The following is a 14,883-nucleotide window of genomic DNA, read 5'->3' on the forward strand; positions in this document are numbered from 1 at the left end:
ATTTTGAGTATGCTGTTGGGAACATAGAAAAATAATACAGCACAATATAGATATTTGTTTTTCTTGCTTCTGTATGCAGGATTGTCAAAAGAGAATAAGATAGTAATCCACCTTATTTACTATTTAAGTGTTGCCTGAAATCCACAACCTACTGGGGTTTAATAGGAAAACAGACCCAGCCTTAACAGCTGATGTACCCCACAAGATTTGAGAGCCATCAAGATAAACCTTGGCACCTACTTGCCGCCTGTGTGGATCCCTCTATTAGATTCAGCATGGGAATGAAATCACAAACCTGGTTGTTTGAAAAGGGCTCCAGCACAAGCAGACCCAGCAGGCTTTTCCTGCTTAGCTGTTACTCTATGCTTTCCAGTGAGGTTGGCAAGCCAGGGTTGATAATCCTTAAGGAGAGTTATGATTTCTGACAAAGCATTCCTCAGATAAATGCAGGATCAGAGGGATGCCTTGAAATTCCCAGAGATTTTCAAGAGACTACTCTTTCCACAACATGAGAACAACTGTTAACAAGGTGCCTTCTCCCAAATGCATGTTAGCTCACAGAGCTTTGTGTCTGCCACAGAACAATATTTTAAATGCAAACCAGACCCAGTCTGTCCTACAGCACATCTAGATGTCTGTTCCTACAAAATCCCACTAAACTATTACTGCTCTGGTATTTCCCCAGGGATGAGAATTTATATTTCTAACTCTAAGGAGAGTTTTTACATAAAACCTCACAATCCACAAAGGACGAGATGAAAAAGCAGGCCTGTAAAATAAAACTGACATTCTGAAAAGGAACAGCTTCCTAGAGCAACAAATACTGGGTACATTTCTAGACTTTACTGGCAATGTACAGTCAAACACATTTTTTGAAAATAGGTACTTTTGTTTTTTTTGTAGTTCACATTCCCTTCTGCTAAAAGTATAATTGCTTATAAGAAATTCATTTATTGTATTTACTTTTTGTAAATACCATGTATGACATGTATGACAAGCAGGACTTCATCCGAGTACGTCATTTAATATTTTAAAATTAGGAAAAGGGAATTCCTAATTAAGAAGCAGTTAAGTACTGATTTATTTATTTATTTATTTTTAATGACAGATGTTAAATCATCATGAACTGAAATTTGTCTGTTCGGTACTTTCAGACACATGCAAAGTCACATTAATAATAATGTATTAAAGACAAACCAAAAATAAATAAATAGAAACAGAAAGAAACAAACAAAACAAGCAGAAAAAGGTTAGAATTCAAAAAACATGACCAAACTAGTGCTTTATCTGCTGACGCACGATCTGCGATGAAAACTCATTCTTTTCCAGGTACAATTTATATTAATCTGCATTGTTAATGCTGCATCTAATGACATAACAAGATTATACCAAGAGATACCACATCTAGAGTTTGTAAAAAGGCTTACCTGTCAAATGACCTGAACTGTACAGATTTATCTGTAGCACCATCTCCCATAGCTCCCAAGAATGCTGGAGGAAGGAAGGCTGGGTCGACTACCATTTCCTCAGCTGGCGTGCTGACCAGACTGCGCAGTATGTCCTTCACGTTCTTGCCCTGATTGGCAGCAGCTGCTGAAGAGGACATCTTGTTCTCCTGCTCTAGGGAATCCTGGGATTTCTTCACCTCAGAGGAGAGGGCGGACAGCACCTCACTGATGGCGTCGGGCCCAGCGATGACAGCCTCAGTCCCAGCCCCTGCCCCAGCTTTCACTTCGCTGGCAGCAATGGAGGCCTGGTCCTCTCCAATACCAGAATCCCTTCTCCGTAAAGAAGAGACATTCTCAAAATCAGCAGCAGCATGGGCGTTATCCCCATCGGCACCCTTATCCAGCTCTAGAGAAAAAAAAAAAAAAAAAAAAGGGATTTTATATGACATCGACCACTATAATATCCACAAAAGTATTTCCTTAAATAAATAAATAAATAAATAAATAAATAAATAAACATTCAACAGTCAAAAACCTAAAATAAAAATAACATATCTGGTCACTTTTGCAAGATAGTTAAAGGTTTGATTAGAACTAGTAACTGGCTACTATGTTTGCTTTTTATTTAACTGAACATATTATGCACTAGTAACCTATAGATGCAGCCACATCGCTCCCGCTTTTCGTGCTCTTCACTGATTGGCTGCGTTGTGGAGGCTTCCGTTCATTCTGAGGTTCCAGGATGTCCCTGTACTTCGATACCATGAGAACTGAAATGAAGTACACTACAGCCAAGGCTAGAAACTGGGCTTGCTTGCTGTCCTCCTGGAAAAGAAAACATCTAAAGGTAGTGCACACATCTGAGATCTGTAATTATAGATTAGAGATGTGATATCGATTCATAATGCCGTACACCCGCCACACAACACAGACATTGAACCTACGCTACGAGTTTAACTACGACTCATCTGCTACTTTAACAATGAAAGTTCTGAAAAAATAAAACATGTGCTAATAAACATGCATGCAAATTCGTAAGAGGTCATTCAGATACTGGTTAGGAGCAAGTAAAGAGGCAAGTAAGGTATTGAAAATCAGTAGCTCTTGAGAACTTACAATATCTCTGAAGACCACGGCACGTAGACGGTTAATATCCATGTCTTGTAGCAACCGATCAAGATCTCTTATAGGTGAAATACCACCTATGACAACATCCACTGGGCTCTAAGTGAAAGCAAAAACTTACCATGTCAGACAGTCTTAGTATTAATACATAATTTAAAAAAGTGCTCCAGCAAATACTTGCTTTGTTTCCCTAATCATCATGTCATGGTTTAATGTAAAGCAGCACAGCACAGATACTCGTTAATATGAATTTAAGGGACCAGCAAAAAAAAATTCATATTCTCAGTAATTCGAATTATCAGGAGTCTAAGCCAAATGCATACTGTCAGTTTTTATTGAAATTACAGTAACATGGAAATCAAATTTCAATTACAGAACAGAATACTTAAAAAGTATACATTGGAAATTAACTGCACTTGCAATCTGCATGTCCCATTTTATTCAATGGCATTTTTAATTGAGGTATAGAGCAAATTGGAAACACTGACAACTTGCATCTAGTTTGCTGTTCATAGGCCTGGATTATTGTATTCCAATAGTGTTCACGGTAATGTTTAAATCTGCAGCAACATCTTTCTTTTTCTGTATGGTGGTGCATTATCCACCGCTGCAAGAATATGATGTGTGAGCACTACGGCAACTTAAAGTGCATCATAGGATCTGCAGTCTCAAAACAGCACTAAAGAGGCACTAAACTGGATGCAAGTTAATACAATTCCCAATATTCTTTACACTCTGTTGTAACTAGAGCGATTCGTTTTATTCACGTTTCTTTCCTGGGAGGACGAAAAAATATATTTCACACCAACAGTAAGCGACTGCTAAATTTGCCTCGGACCATGTAGAAAATGTGTAGTATCGGCAAATTGATCTAATTCAAGTTCGTTTTAACGAGAATTGACGACATGAAAAAGTGATGCTATATTTTTCTCCTCCTAGTTTCAAAGGTAAATGAGTGGGGAGGTTGTGTAGTTTAACCCCTTATACCTGTTCTATTACAGGGTTATTAACAATTCTGTGCAAGTGTCTTTTTTTATATAAGGTTATTGAATATAAAATTTGACATTTGCTGAGCTAAGAATGCATAAAGATGACAGCAAAGGCACCAAGATTTTTACTGGAAGCCAATATATCAAATTTAAAAGTTCAAAAACAGAAGAGGGCTCAGAATTGGGTTTATATATTAAGGACTGCAGAGAATGCAATCTGATATGAACTGATGAAATTAAGGGTTGCGCTTTCAGAATATAAAAAAGGGATTTTGTTTCTTTCATAAGCTTCCTCTCCTCAAGAAAAAACACATTCTTCCTAAGATACCTGTGCCTTAAAAAGGATAGTACTTACAATTCACTAAGTGCAGCAATCCCATTAAAATAAGCTGTAGAACATAATCAATGATCATATTTCTCTCCAGTTCACTTCTGCTGTGGAAATGAGCGATTCAGAGAAGAAAGGCCCCTAAAACCTTATTCTGGGCTTACTGTAAGTGGCCAAAGAAGGTGACTTTAAAGATCTGTGTTTAACTGTCCCAGTATTCCAAAGGCTATTTAAAATACATTTTGGATTAAACAACAATTAAAGGTGTTTAAAGAGTATGATTAAGGGAGCTTTAAAATCAATTTTCTGACCTCTTATCAGCACTAGCAACATTATAGTTGTGCTGAAGATATGTTCTTGGTTGTTTTGTTTTTCTTAATATACACATATTTTTCAAGTTCCACTATAGCTTAAACCTAATTTGCTCTTCCTAGAACTGTGTTAGTCACACACGGTCAGCCTTTAGCTAAACTATAGAAAATGTACCTTTATTACTGGAAGTGATATGGTGCCAGGGAGAAGCTACAGTGTGGTCCTTGAAACTCTGTAAACTCTAGCACAGTGGTACTCAATTCTGGCCATCGAGATACAATCCAGTCCAGGTTTTTACTCCAAGCAGGTTCTAACGTAGTTAATTGAAGCCATTAACCCTTTGCGGTCCTATGTCGGACCTGGTCCAACATTGCAATTTTCCTTTTTCGATCCAATGTCGAACCCTGTCCGACATCATCAAAAAGACGTAAAAAATAGGTCTCTAGGTCGGAAAAAGCAGAGAAAACCATTCAACGGCCGAGTGAGACCGATAGGAAACGAGAGAAGCCGAAAAAAAAGGGGCGTATCTCATGAATACAGATAGCCCCGACACCACATAGATAACACGGACATAAACAAACAAGACAGCTGCTTCTGCATCCAGTGCTCAAAGAATATCACAGACATTTGCAGAGCTTTTTTTAGATGTTATCGTAATAAAATAGTGACTTAGATCGCATTATTGAGGAGTTTGGTGATAAAACGAGTGATCGAGATGATTTATCGGTATGCACTACTACGTAGAGGTATGTAAAAAATACAGCGAACAAGGGGTGGGGCGGGGCTGGAGATGCAGTACTGAGTGTCCTGTTGATATGCAGGGCCTTTTAAACCTGTTTTACTGTGAAAAAAAATACTTTTAAAACAGCTCAAATAAACTGCGTGAGTGAAAATAAATTGGACCTGACGCGCCTGAGACGCGCTGAATAAATGGACCACTAAGGGTTAAGAGGCAATTAACTAATTTAAGGCCTGGTTGAAATAAAGACAATGACTGGAATGGATCTCAAGGGCCAGAGTTGAGTACCACTGCTCTAACACATAACTAAGACATTTTCAGTTTAATGCCTTGCGAAGTAAGTCTAGTGCATTAACTTTCTAATTAAGCAGTGGACACAATGCAACAGGGAACATTTTTTTTATTTTTTTTTTATTTAAAATTAGTACAGCAGTATGCGTCTGTAGATTTACAAACACCATGAAATTACCCATCTAGAAACCTTGATGTTCTAAAAACTTTAGATAATTTACTGCATTTTCCAGACAATCTATGCCTGTAAGATTATTAGACTTGCCTGTGCTGGGGCAGATTTTCCCGTTCCCATTAAGCTTTGCATAGCTTTTTGTCCCCTGGCATTTTCCAGACCAGGCTTGAAACGGGTGAGCTGCTGGCATTCCAAACAGTTTCTTACAGCCACTGCACACACTGTCAAACAGAGGGAAGACATTAACAATTCTATTCTATTCTTTACAATATGAAAAACAGTTTGGTCAAAATCATACTAAATCACAAATGAAAAATAATTATATTTAATAATTTAAAAAAAAACAACAACAAAGAGCTAGGGTCATTTCTTCTCATGAAATTATTTACTTTTGTTTTAGAAACAGCAGCAATGGCATTCCTCACCAATATCAGCAGTTTGGGATTTAAATAATTAAATACGATAAAAAGGTGAGGGCAGCTCTATATGCCATGTATACTTTATGTATTTAAATCACTTCTTGTAGTTTATTGCCATAGCAACGGCGGTTCGAGTTCTTAATCTGATGTATTGCATGCCATTTTTAAAGCACAAGGGTTTGCCCACCCCCCCATGCATTTGACAAGTGACAAATGTAAACTCTGAAACGTTTAGATTATGGGAATTATTCATCTTGGAATGGACTAGCTTTTTCTATTACAGCATTCATATATCCATTTATAAAGAGAAGTTAGAGAAACCTTGTTACAACCTAGAAATCCGATTACATAGCAGCACAAGGGAGAGCATACCTCATAAAATATTAATTTCATAAAACCATGCTTCTAAAAGCAGACTAGGGTCAGACTTCCATTTCACTATATCTTAGTTCTGTAATAGCCTAGTATAAATTTAAAGGCAACATGGCTTCCATTTAACACGCAAGTATACTTGGCACCATTCCGTTGACTTACTTTTTCATAACGTGCATTAAAAATAAAAAAATAAATCTATGTGCGCCATTACACAAATGAAAGCACTCGGGTCTACTTGTTTATTAAATGGATTGTTATTCATAGTGTAGATGACATGAGGAAATGAGAAAAACTGGAATAAAAAAATGAATAATGTATGCGTTTGTAACTCTTTTATTCAGACCTGTAACCTCAGGACTGTCATTGTTGCTCTAATGTAATGGGATATAATACAACAGGCCCAGGGCTAAGTCTAGACCATTAGAAATATCCAATATAAAACTACTTCATTTTATGCTGACAGTGGGTTATAACAACAACAACATTAAAAGAAGAAAAAAAAGACAAAAAAGAGAGTAACAAGGCTCCCGAGCTATTCAATTTCAGATTTTTTTTGAAAATGGAAGCAAAAAGAATAGTGTTGCAATGCTTTTACCCAATCTGAGGCACTGTCTCAGAATCCCTCCCGATGAAATGTTCTTTTCCGCCTCAATCTCGGTGAAGCTAAGAGAGCTAGCAAAAATCAGCACATCTACAAGGCTAATCAGTCTCTGGAGGAAGGTTACAGAAGCCTCAATGGAAAGACCCTGAGCTGGCTCGAGGTTCTCTAATTCATGCTGCAAAGAAAACAAAGGGGCTTGATTGTTACAAGAGATTAGACATTATCGCCAGAGAAAAATAAAATTGACACAGTTATGTCCTCCCTCTTCTACAGCATAACAGCAGCAATACATCTAACAGGTACATTCTCATAACGCAGGACATAAATGAGAAACAGCGGGAATGAAGCTGGCAGCTGCACAAAGCAGCGCTATCAATTTAGAGGATGAAATCCGAGTCTTATTATGAGAGAGAGCGATGGCCTAATCTAAGATAGATTGGTTTTGTGTAGGCACACTGTTTCAAGGGGGTGATGTAGCAGAAGTGGAGCGGCATGGTAGGCTTGTAATATCAATACTCCAAAACACAGAAACTCCAAAGCACAGCTAGATAAAAAAATCACTGAGGAATTGGACAACTTACCGTAGCAGAGGTGGCTGCAGACAACAGAGGCAAGATCCCACCGCAAGCCATGATGATGTTGTCTACCACTTGGGAGATCAGATGAATAGTGTTGTGCACGAAGATGATATTTTCGCTGCTGTTAACAAAATCCATCACCGTCTTTGTGGAATGACTGAAAATAAAATTGCAGTGTTGGTCAATCACAGAAGTGTTAAGTTTTTGTACAGCTTTCTAAACATTACCAGCAGCTCTAATAGTACAGTCATTAAAATAACATAAGAAAAAATAATTAAAGATCATACTGTATGTCTTGCTAAAACTTCTAATGATACTGGTATTGGGTCAGGGTTAAGCATTAAACGTGTTATCTTTGAAAAAGATGTATTGCGTTTAGTAGGGACACATTAAATCTTTCCCAGACTCCATTTATCAGACATTCTGCATCTCAGCGACACAGAACGAGTAACATCAACAATATAAAATTAGAAATTAAGAAGAGCTAGGATGTTGTATCAACACATTGGTGAAAAGCTCTACTTGGGTACTCAATACGTACATTAAGCACGTCTGTTCACTACAAACAGATAACATAATAGTACAGAGGAACCCTTCCATTACATTCATATTATCTCCATATGGTAATGAACTGACAGTGGTCTGAATCGTGAGCTTTTATTACAAGGACCAATTTACTGTAATAGATATTTCTGAACAGGTCTACCCCACTTGTGTATATCATTAAAGTGTACATCCCACCTAAGTTTATTCAATTCCAAAATACAAAACCATTACCAATGCTGCCATCACTCAATTTAAACTGTTTAAGTGTAATATTTTAAGTGTATATCCCGTTTTACTGTATAGCGGTGATACTTGTACAGTTAACTGAGCACAGTGTCACGAACGTGAACAATTTCAATACATTAATTTACTAAAATGGCTGCAAAAAGGGAAACAAAGACTTAAGAGACTGTAAAAGCTATGAAGTGCTAAAATGAACACAGCATTTTTTTTAAGGTACGTCGATAATGATTTCTGTTCAGTTTTCAGGTAGGCTAAAATTGCATCTAGACGTGAAGAGAATGAATGAATACAGTAGATTGTCTGCAACGTACATACAACATTGAACAAAAACAATGATTTCCATTTAATTCTTGAATGGAAAAAGGGGTATTTTGTGAATGTGCATTGTTTACCATTTACCGTACATTTAATTAAAATCCATTATAAAACTGATGGTTCTGTGTTTTCTTATTGAAGTGAAATAATTAATTGTTGGCCTTAATTAAATGAAGCCTCAAAAGAAACAGTAAATAAGAACATAAGAAGAACATAAGAAAGTTTACAAACGAGAGGAGGCCATTCAGCCCATCTTGCTCGTTTGGTTGTTAGTAGCTTATTGATCCCAGAATCTCATCCATCAGCTTCAACAACATTACTGGGGAGTTGGTTCCAGACCCTCATAATTCTCTGTGTAAAAAAGTGCCTCCTATTTTCTGTTCTGAATGCCCCTTTATCTAATCTCCATTTGTGACCTCTGATCCTTGTTTCTTTTTTCAGGTCAAAGAAGTCCCCTGGGTTGACATTGTCTATACCTTTTAGGATTTTTAATGTTTGAATAGTTATGACTGTAGCAAAATGCAGTTTGTTACCAGTACAGTAATATTTTATAATAAGAACTGAAATTGCAGATCACCGACCTGCTTAAGTTATTTATCTGCAAAGATTCCTCTTACTATTTTATAGACCTAATGACTTATTTGTGGAGAAGGTACATTTAGATTTGAACTTTAAACAATCCACTGGAGCCACAGAGTAGCCCAGTTTAAAGCCACTCACCTCCTCCACATTTGAACATCAGTCTCAATGGAGAAGAGCAGATCGGTGAGCAAGCGCTGGTGCATGTGAGACCACCTGAATTCAGGGACGCGGAACATTGTGGACCTTGCCGATGAATCTCTCCCCTGTCCACTAGAACCAGAGGCTGCTTCTTGTCCTTGACCAGACTCCTTTGAAAACAGCAAATACAAATCAAAAACAGGAACAAGCAACCCAGCTGTCCTGCTACATGTAATCCAAATAAAAAAAGTTACATTCAAATTCATGACTATCATAATCAATGTGTGCAATGCACAGTTCATGAGTTTTTTATATAACGTATTACTGGAATGATAAACAGATAGGTAAAAAATGTCTGTTTGATATCATTATTATTAAAGTAATTGTGACATACAAGAAGATGATGATGATCAGGTTCTTTGGATGTCCTGTTTTTGCTTGTCTGATGGGTTAGTTGTGCAAAAGCACGCCTGTCAATCATATCTACACCGTTTTACTGTATTTCTTACAAATATAAAGAAATCTTGGCAGTTTCAGAAAGACCAAATTAAATTCTCACTTGAATAAATAAAATTAGCAGACCGGTCATGCAACTTACCGATGGTGAAGTTGGCTCTTGGCTTGTGCTTGCTTTCAGCTCCAGTCTTTCAGTGTCAGATGCCACACTTGAAACATCCAGTCTCGCTATCTTGATCTCTTTGGTCCTAGTGGTAGCAGTGGTTGTAGGGGCGGTGGAGGTGGAGCTCTCAGCAAGACCTTGATCTGCATCATTGCCACCATTAGCTTTTGCTGCATCACCGCTCTTCTCTTCCACCTCCTTAATGGACTGATCATTCACTTCTGCCTCTGTCTGTGTATGTACCTTCTCCCCACTTTCATGCAGTTCAGACCCAGAGGTATCAGACACGGGTTTCGGTTGAGTCAACATGTCTTCAGGCTTTTCCTCATCTTTGAGTTGAGACGTGTCATCTACTTTGCCTGTTGTGACCTGCTCCTCTGCTGCTGGGGCAGAGTCTTCATGATTTTCATTATCAGCGTTGATTTGCTCATTTGCAGAAGCCACACCACTGCTTTCTTCTTTCTGTTCCACATTGTCTGTTCCAGAGACTTTGTCCTCCAGTTTCTTAGAAGCCTCTGATGTAACCTGCTCCAAGAAGGCCTCTGCTGAGCTGGTTTCATCCACAGGGTTGTCTTTCAGTGTACGCTCCACCAGGTTCTTGGGATCCTCTACAGATTCTTCCAGTGTTTTAGCTGTAGGTTTATCAATAGGCTTCTCACATTCCACTTGCTCTGTAGAAACCTTCTCTTCTGCAGCCAGAGATGAATCAGTCACTAAAGTAAATACATCAGTAACTACTGGCTCTTCCATTTTCTCTTCCTCAGCTTTTGGTTCAGGAGCATGTTCTTTATCTTCAGTCTTAAGCTCAGTCTCTGAGGAAGTTACCATTTCTGCATTCTGGCCCTGAACTGCTTCAGGAGAATATGAGGTGCTCATCTGCTCTTCTACCTTGTTCACAGCTTCTACATCGCTGCTGACACCAGAGATAGTTCTGATGAGGCCTATGTGTCCTAGATCAGAAGCTTCACCCCCTTGTCTTTGGTACTCTCTGAACTTCTGAGCAAGGTTATCTTTGTGTTGTTCAAAAGTAACCTAAAAATTCAAATTAAATCAAATTTAATTTAAAAAGTTTTTTAAAAAGTGGTCAAAAATGGCAAAAAAAGAATGACAACAGTATCAGTAATTGTGCAAACACTGTGAAATATGAGATATGAAAATTTACAAACAAGGGGAGGCCATTCAGCTCATCCAGTTCCTAGTCGCTGATTGATCTCAAAACTTTATAAAGTAGGGTCTTAAAGCATCCAAGTGATTCTACCTCAATAGGACTAGGTAACCCATTCCATACCATAATCACTCTTTGTGTGAAGAAGTGTCTCCTTCCCTCTATCCCAAGTCTATCACCACTTAATTTTCAACTGTGTCATCTGGTACTGTTTCTGTACTGTGCTTAAAGTACTGGTTAGGATTGTAAACTCCTTTTAAGATTTTAAAGACTTACACCCTAATTCTTCTTTGTTCGAGGCCAGTGGTTCCCAACCTTTCAGTGTAGGGAACACCTTGGTGTTTGGATTTTTCCCACAGACCACTTGCCACGCATTTTTTCACATCATTATTTTTAAACTAATTTTGATGTGTATATGTATAAGTACATGTAGAAAATAACGTTTCAATATAATGTACCTAACAATGAGATTCTTGGGCTTGAATCTTCGCTACCAGCTCAGCAAGGAATGTTGCTATTTTGTGCATGACAAAGTTCCTGTTTCTTTTGTTTAAGAAATTTATTTCACACATTCTGAATGCTTTGTAGATAAATGGCATCTCGATTTTGCAGGTTTAAGAGTTTTGCTTGACAAAACCTCCTGACAAATAATGCACTGGGGCTTGGGTCATCCTCAGATCCAGTAAATGTAAATGCCAATGCTGGTCCCTGACCGTTACCTCGTAGCAAATTAATCTATCCAAAACATTACTAAACGCAACTTATTCACCAAACTTCGATCGATGTGCATATAAAAAACACCGGAAAACGAAGGCGAAGATGTTATTTACCACTTCTAGTGGGCTGTGATGTGTAAATTAAACGGGATTGGTGGCGCACAGTCGATAGGATTTATAGCATTTTGGTTAAATATGACAGTGACTGTACACATTATGTCCTGAAGTAGTGTTAATGGAATTTCCTTTTGCATACAGTCTTGTGAGATATTAAACCTGGCTGAATAAACCCATATAACAACATGGAGCTGAAATCAATCACTCACACAACGGTACAGTTCACAAGTCAAGCTACAAATACAGCCTCTTTTTGTTTCACATTAACTTCTATTACTACATGCAGCTAACCTCTCCAAAAACCGTATGGAAATATTAAGTAAATTCCTATATCCCTGGCAACACTGTAGCACATATTTTATATTGTTAAAAATGAAAAGTACTAAAACAGTGGTTTTGGTTGAGCTTTTTTATTTTATTTTTTATTTAGTCATTCCAACTAAGTTAAGAATATTCAATGCAGTGTGCAACATTTACACAGAGCGAAAAGGATGGGACCGCCAGATAACATTTTTTGTCGCCTGAACAGTGAACACAAGCAATAGAATGAGCACAGATTTGATTTACGTGAAAGCTAGACTTAGATAGATAGATAGATAGAGATATATTATTTATATAAATAAATAAATAAATAAATAAATAAACTTTTGAGAGCCACACAGTGGCTCTCAAAAGTATTCACCGCCCTTGGACTTTTCCACATTTTACTGTGTTACAACATGGAATCAAAATGGATTTAATTAGGAGTTTTTGCCACTGATCAACACAAAAAAGTCCATAATGTCAAAGTGAAAAATAAAATCTACAAATTGTTCTAAATTAATTACAAATATAAAACAGAAAATAATTGATTGCATAAGTATTCACCCCCTTTGCTATGACACACCTAAATAAGCTCTGGTGCAACCAAATGTCTTTAGAAGTCACATAATTAGTTGAATGGAATCCACCTGTGTGCAATTAAGGTGTTTCACATGATTTCAGGTTAAATACACCTGTCTCTGTGAATCTGTCTAGAACAGGCCGTCCTCAAAAACTGAGTATCCGGACGAGAAGGGCACTAGTCAGGGAGGCCACCAAGAGGCCTATGGCAGCTCTAAAGGAGTTACAGTCTTCCACGGCTGAGCTGGGAGACACTGTGCATACAGCAACAATAGCCCAGTTGCTTCACAAAACTGGCCTTTATGGGAGAGTGGCAAAAAGAAAGCCATTGTTGAAAAAAACTCACATCAAATCTCGGCTAGAGTTTGCCAGAAGGCATGTGGGAGACTCTGAGACCAAGTGGAAGAAGCTTCTATGGTCTGATGAGACCAAAATAGAGCTTTTTGGCCTCAACGCTAAGAGCTATGTTTGGCGCAAGCCTAACACCGCACATCATCCTGAGAACACCATCCATACCGTGAAGCATGGTGGTGGCAGCATCATGCTATGGTGATGCTTCTCTGCGTCAGGGCCTGCTCGTGAAGATAGAGGGCAAAATGGATTCAGCAAAGTACAGAGAAATCCTGGAGGAAAACCTGCTGAAGTCTGCAAGAGACCTGGGACTTGGGAGAAGATTCATCTTCCAGCAGGACAATGACCCCAAACATACAGCCAAAACCACTCTGGAGTGGCTTAAAAACAGAAAAAGGTCAATGTCCTGGAGTGGCCCAGTCAAAGCCCGGACCTCAATCCAATTGAGAAAATGTGGAAAGAGTTGAAAATTGCTGTTCACCAAAAGTCGCCATCCAACTTGACGGAGCTTGAGCAATTTTGCAAAGAAGAATGGGCAAAAGTTGCAGTGTCCAGATGTGCAAAGCTGGTAGAGACCAAATAGACTCATGGCTGTAATTGCTGCCAAAGGTGCCTCTACCAAATATTGACTCAAGGGGGTGAATACCTATGCAATCAATTATTTTCTGTTTTGTATTTGTAATTAATTTAGAACAATTTGTAGATTTTATTTTTCACTTTGACATTATGGACTTTTTTTGTGTTGATCATTGGCAAAAACTCCTAATTAAATCCATTCTGATTCCATGTAACACAATAAAATGTGGAAAAGTCCAAGGGGGGTGAATAGTTTTGAGAGCCACTGTATATAGATATAGATTTTTATTTTTATTTTTTATAAAGCAATGCAAAGTCTGTAAGAATTCTGTAATTTGGACAAACCAAATATGTGCCTTCATAATGTGCAACTTATTTAATTAGTATTTGTTTCACATTAGAAAGCTGTTTCAGTTAATGGAGGCTTTGAAGGCAATGCTTGGTATTGCAAAAGGGAGCTTGTAACATATACTCATTTATAAACACACCCGTAATAAAAAAAAAAAAAACAGATAAAGGTGAAAATGCAAACTACATACATATCTTATTCTAAATCACAGGGTTAAAGCTGTTTGTTGTGTTGCTTAGTTGTAGCACAATGAGTTGAGTTATTTTCATCCCTTGAACTGTATATTTCAAACCGAGAAAAAAAAAAAAAATGATACTACTGGTCTTGGATCAATCCTCACAAAGTCCAATAACATTACTGCCTCATTTGTCTTTGCTAAAACTTGAGACTGATACCCGTCCTGCATTACAGATTTTGTACTTTTCAACATGAGTAAGTGGTACATTAATCAGAGGTACTGCGAAGACAGAAAGTCAAATTGGGATAGGAAAAGTTACCCGTGTGCAATTTACAGTTTCTTCCTAAAGGCATTTGCATTTGTAACAGAAAGCCTGATAATTTGCAATTAATTAGCAGGTATTGTTCTAAAATAGCTTGCAACAAGGGTAGTCATTAATCTTCCAAATCATTTGATTGCTAATCCATAGCTGTTTGCTCTGCGAAGAAAGCTTCTAAACGCACTGCTAGTTAAAGACTTTTTTTTCAAGCTAACTACAGCATTTGCCATGTCATTTGTTTTAACTTAATTTGACATTCAACTTTTACCAATTACCAGAGCAGGTACTTGGCATATAACATTGTGCTGTCTTAATTAGTTTAAAAAATATGATCCCATTATTAAAAGCAGTACCTGCATGGATGTTGTAAAACTAATACTCAGACCTTTAACAGGGTTTAAAAAGAA

The 14,883-nt window shown here is 37.7% G+C and overlaps 1 protein-coding gene across 5 annotated transcripts in view; it reads right to left on the minus strand.

The window, feature by feature from the left end:
- Positions 1–14,883, minus strand: part of LOC117420647 (lipopolysaccharide-responsive and beige-like anchor protein) — a 311,185-nt gene that overhangs the window by 218,760 nt on the left and 77,542 nt on the right. For all 5 annotated transcript variants that reach the window (XM_034034155.3, XM_059028772.1, XM_034034157.3 and 2 more), the window contains 8 exons: positions 9,803–10,855; positions 9,205–9,374; positions 7,384–7,537; positions 6,797–6,977; positions 5,498–5,628; positions 2,565–2,672; positions 2,102–2,273; positions 1,428–1,854 (listed from right to left, as the gene is read on the minus strand). In XM_034034155.3, the coding sequence (XP_033890046.3) occupies positions 1,428–1,854; positions 2,102–2,273; positions 2,565–2,672; positions 5,498–5,628; positions 6,797–6,977; positions 7,384–7,537; positions 9,205–9,374; positions 9,803–10,855 (2,396 nt within the window). The remainder of the gene's footprint in view (positions 1–1,427; positions 1,855–2,101; positions 2,274–2,564; positions 2,673–5,497; positions 5,629–6,796; positions 6,978–7,383; positions 7,538–9,204; positions 9,375–9,802; positions 10,856–14,883) is intronic.

The sequence above is a fragment of the Acipenser ruthenus genome, chromosome 1 (genome assembly GCF_902713425.1).
Source record: "Acipenser ruthenus chromosome 1, fAciRut3.2 maternal haplotype, whole genome shotgun sequence".
Taxonomy (NCBI): domain Eukaryota; kingdom Metazoa; phylum Chordata; class Actinopteri; order Acipenseriformes; family Acipenseridae; genus Acipenser; species Acipenser ruthenus.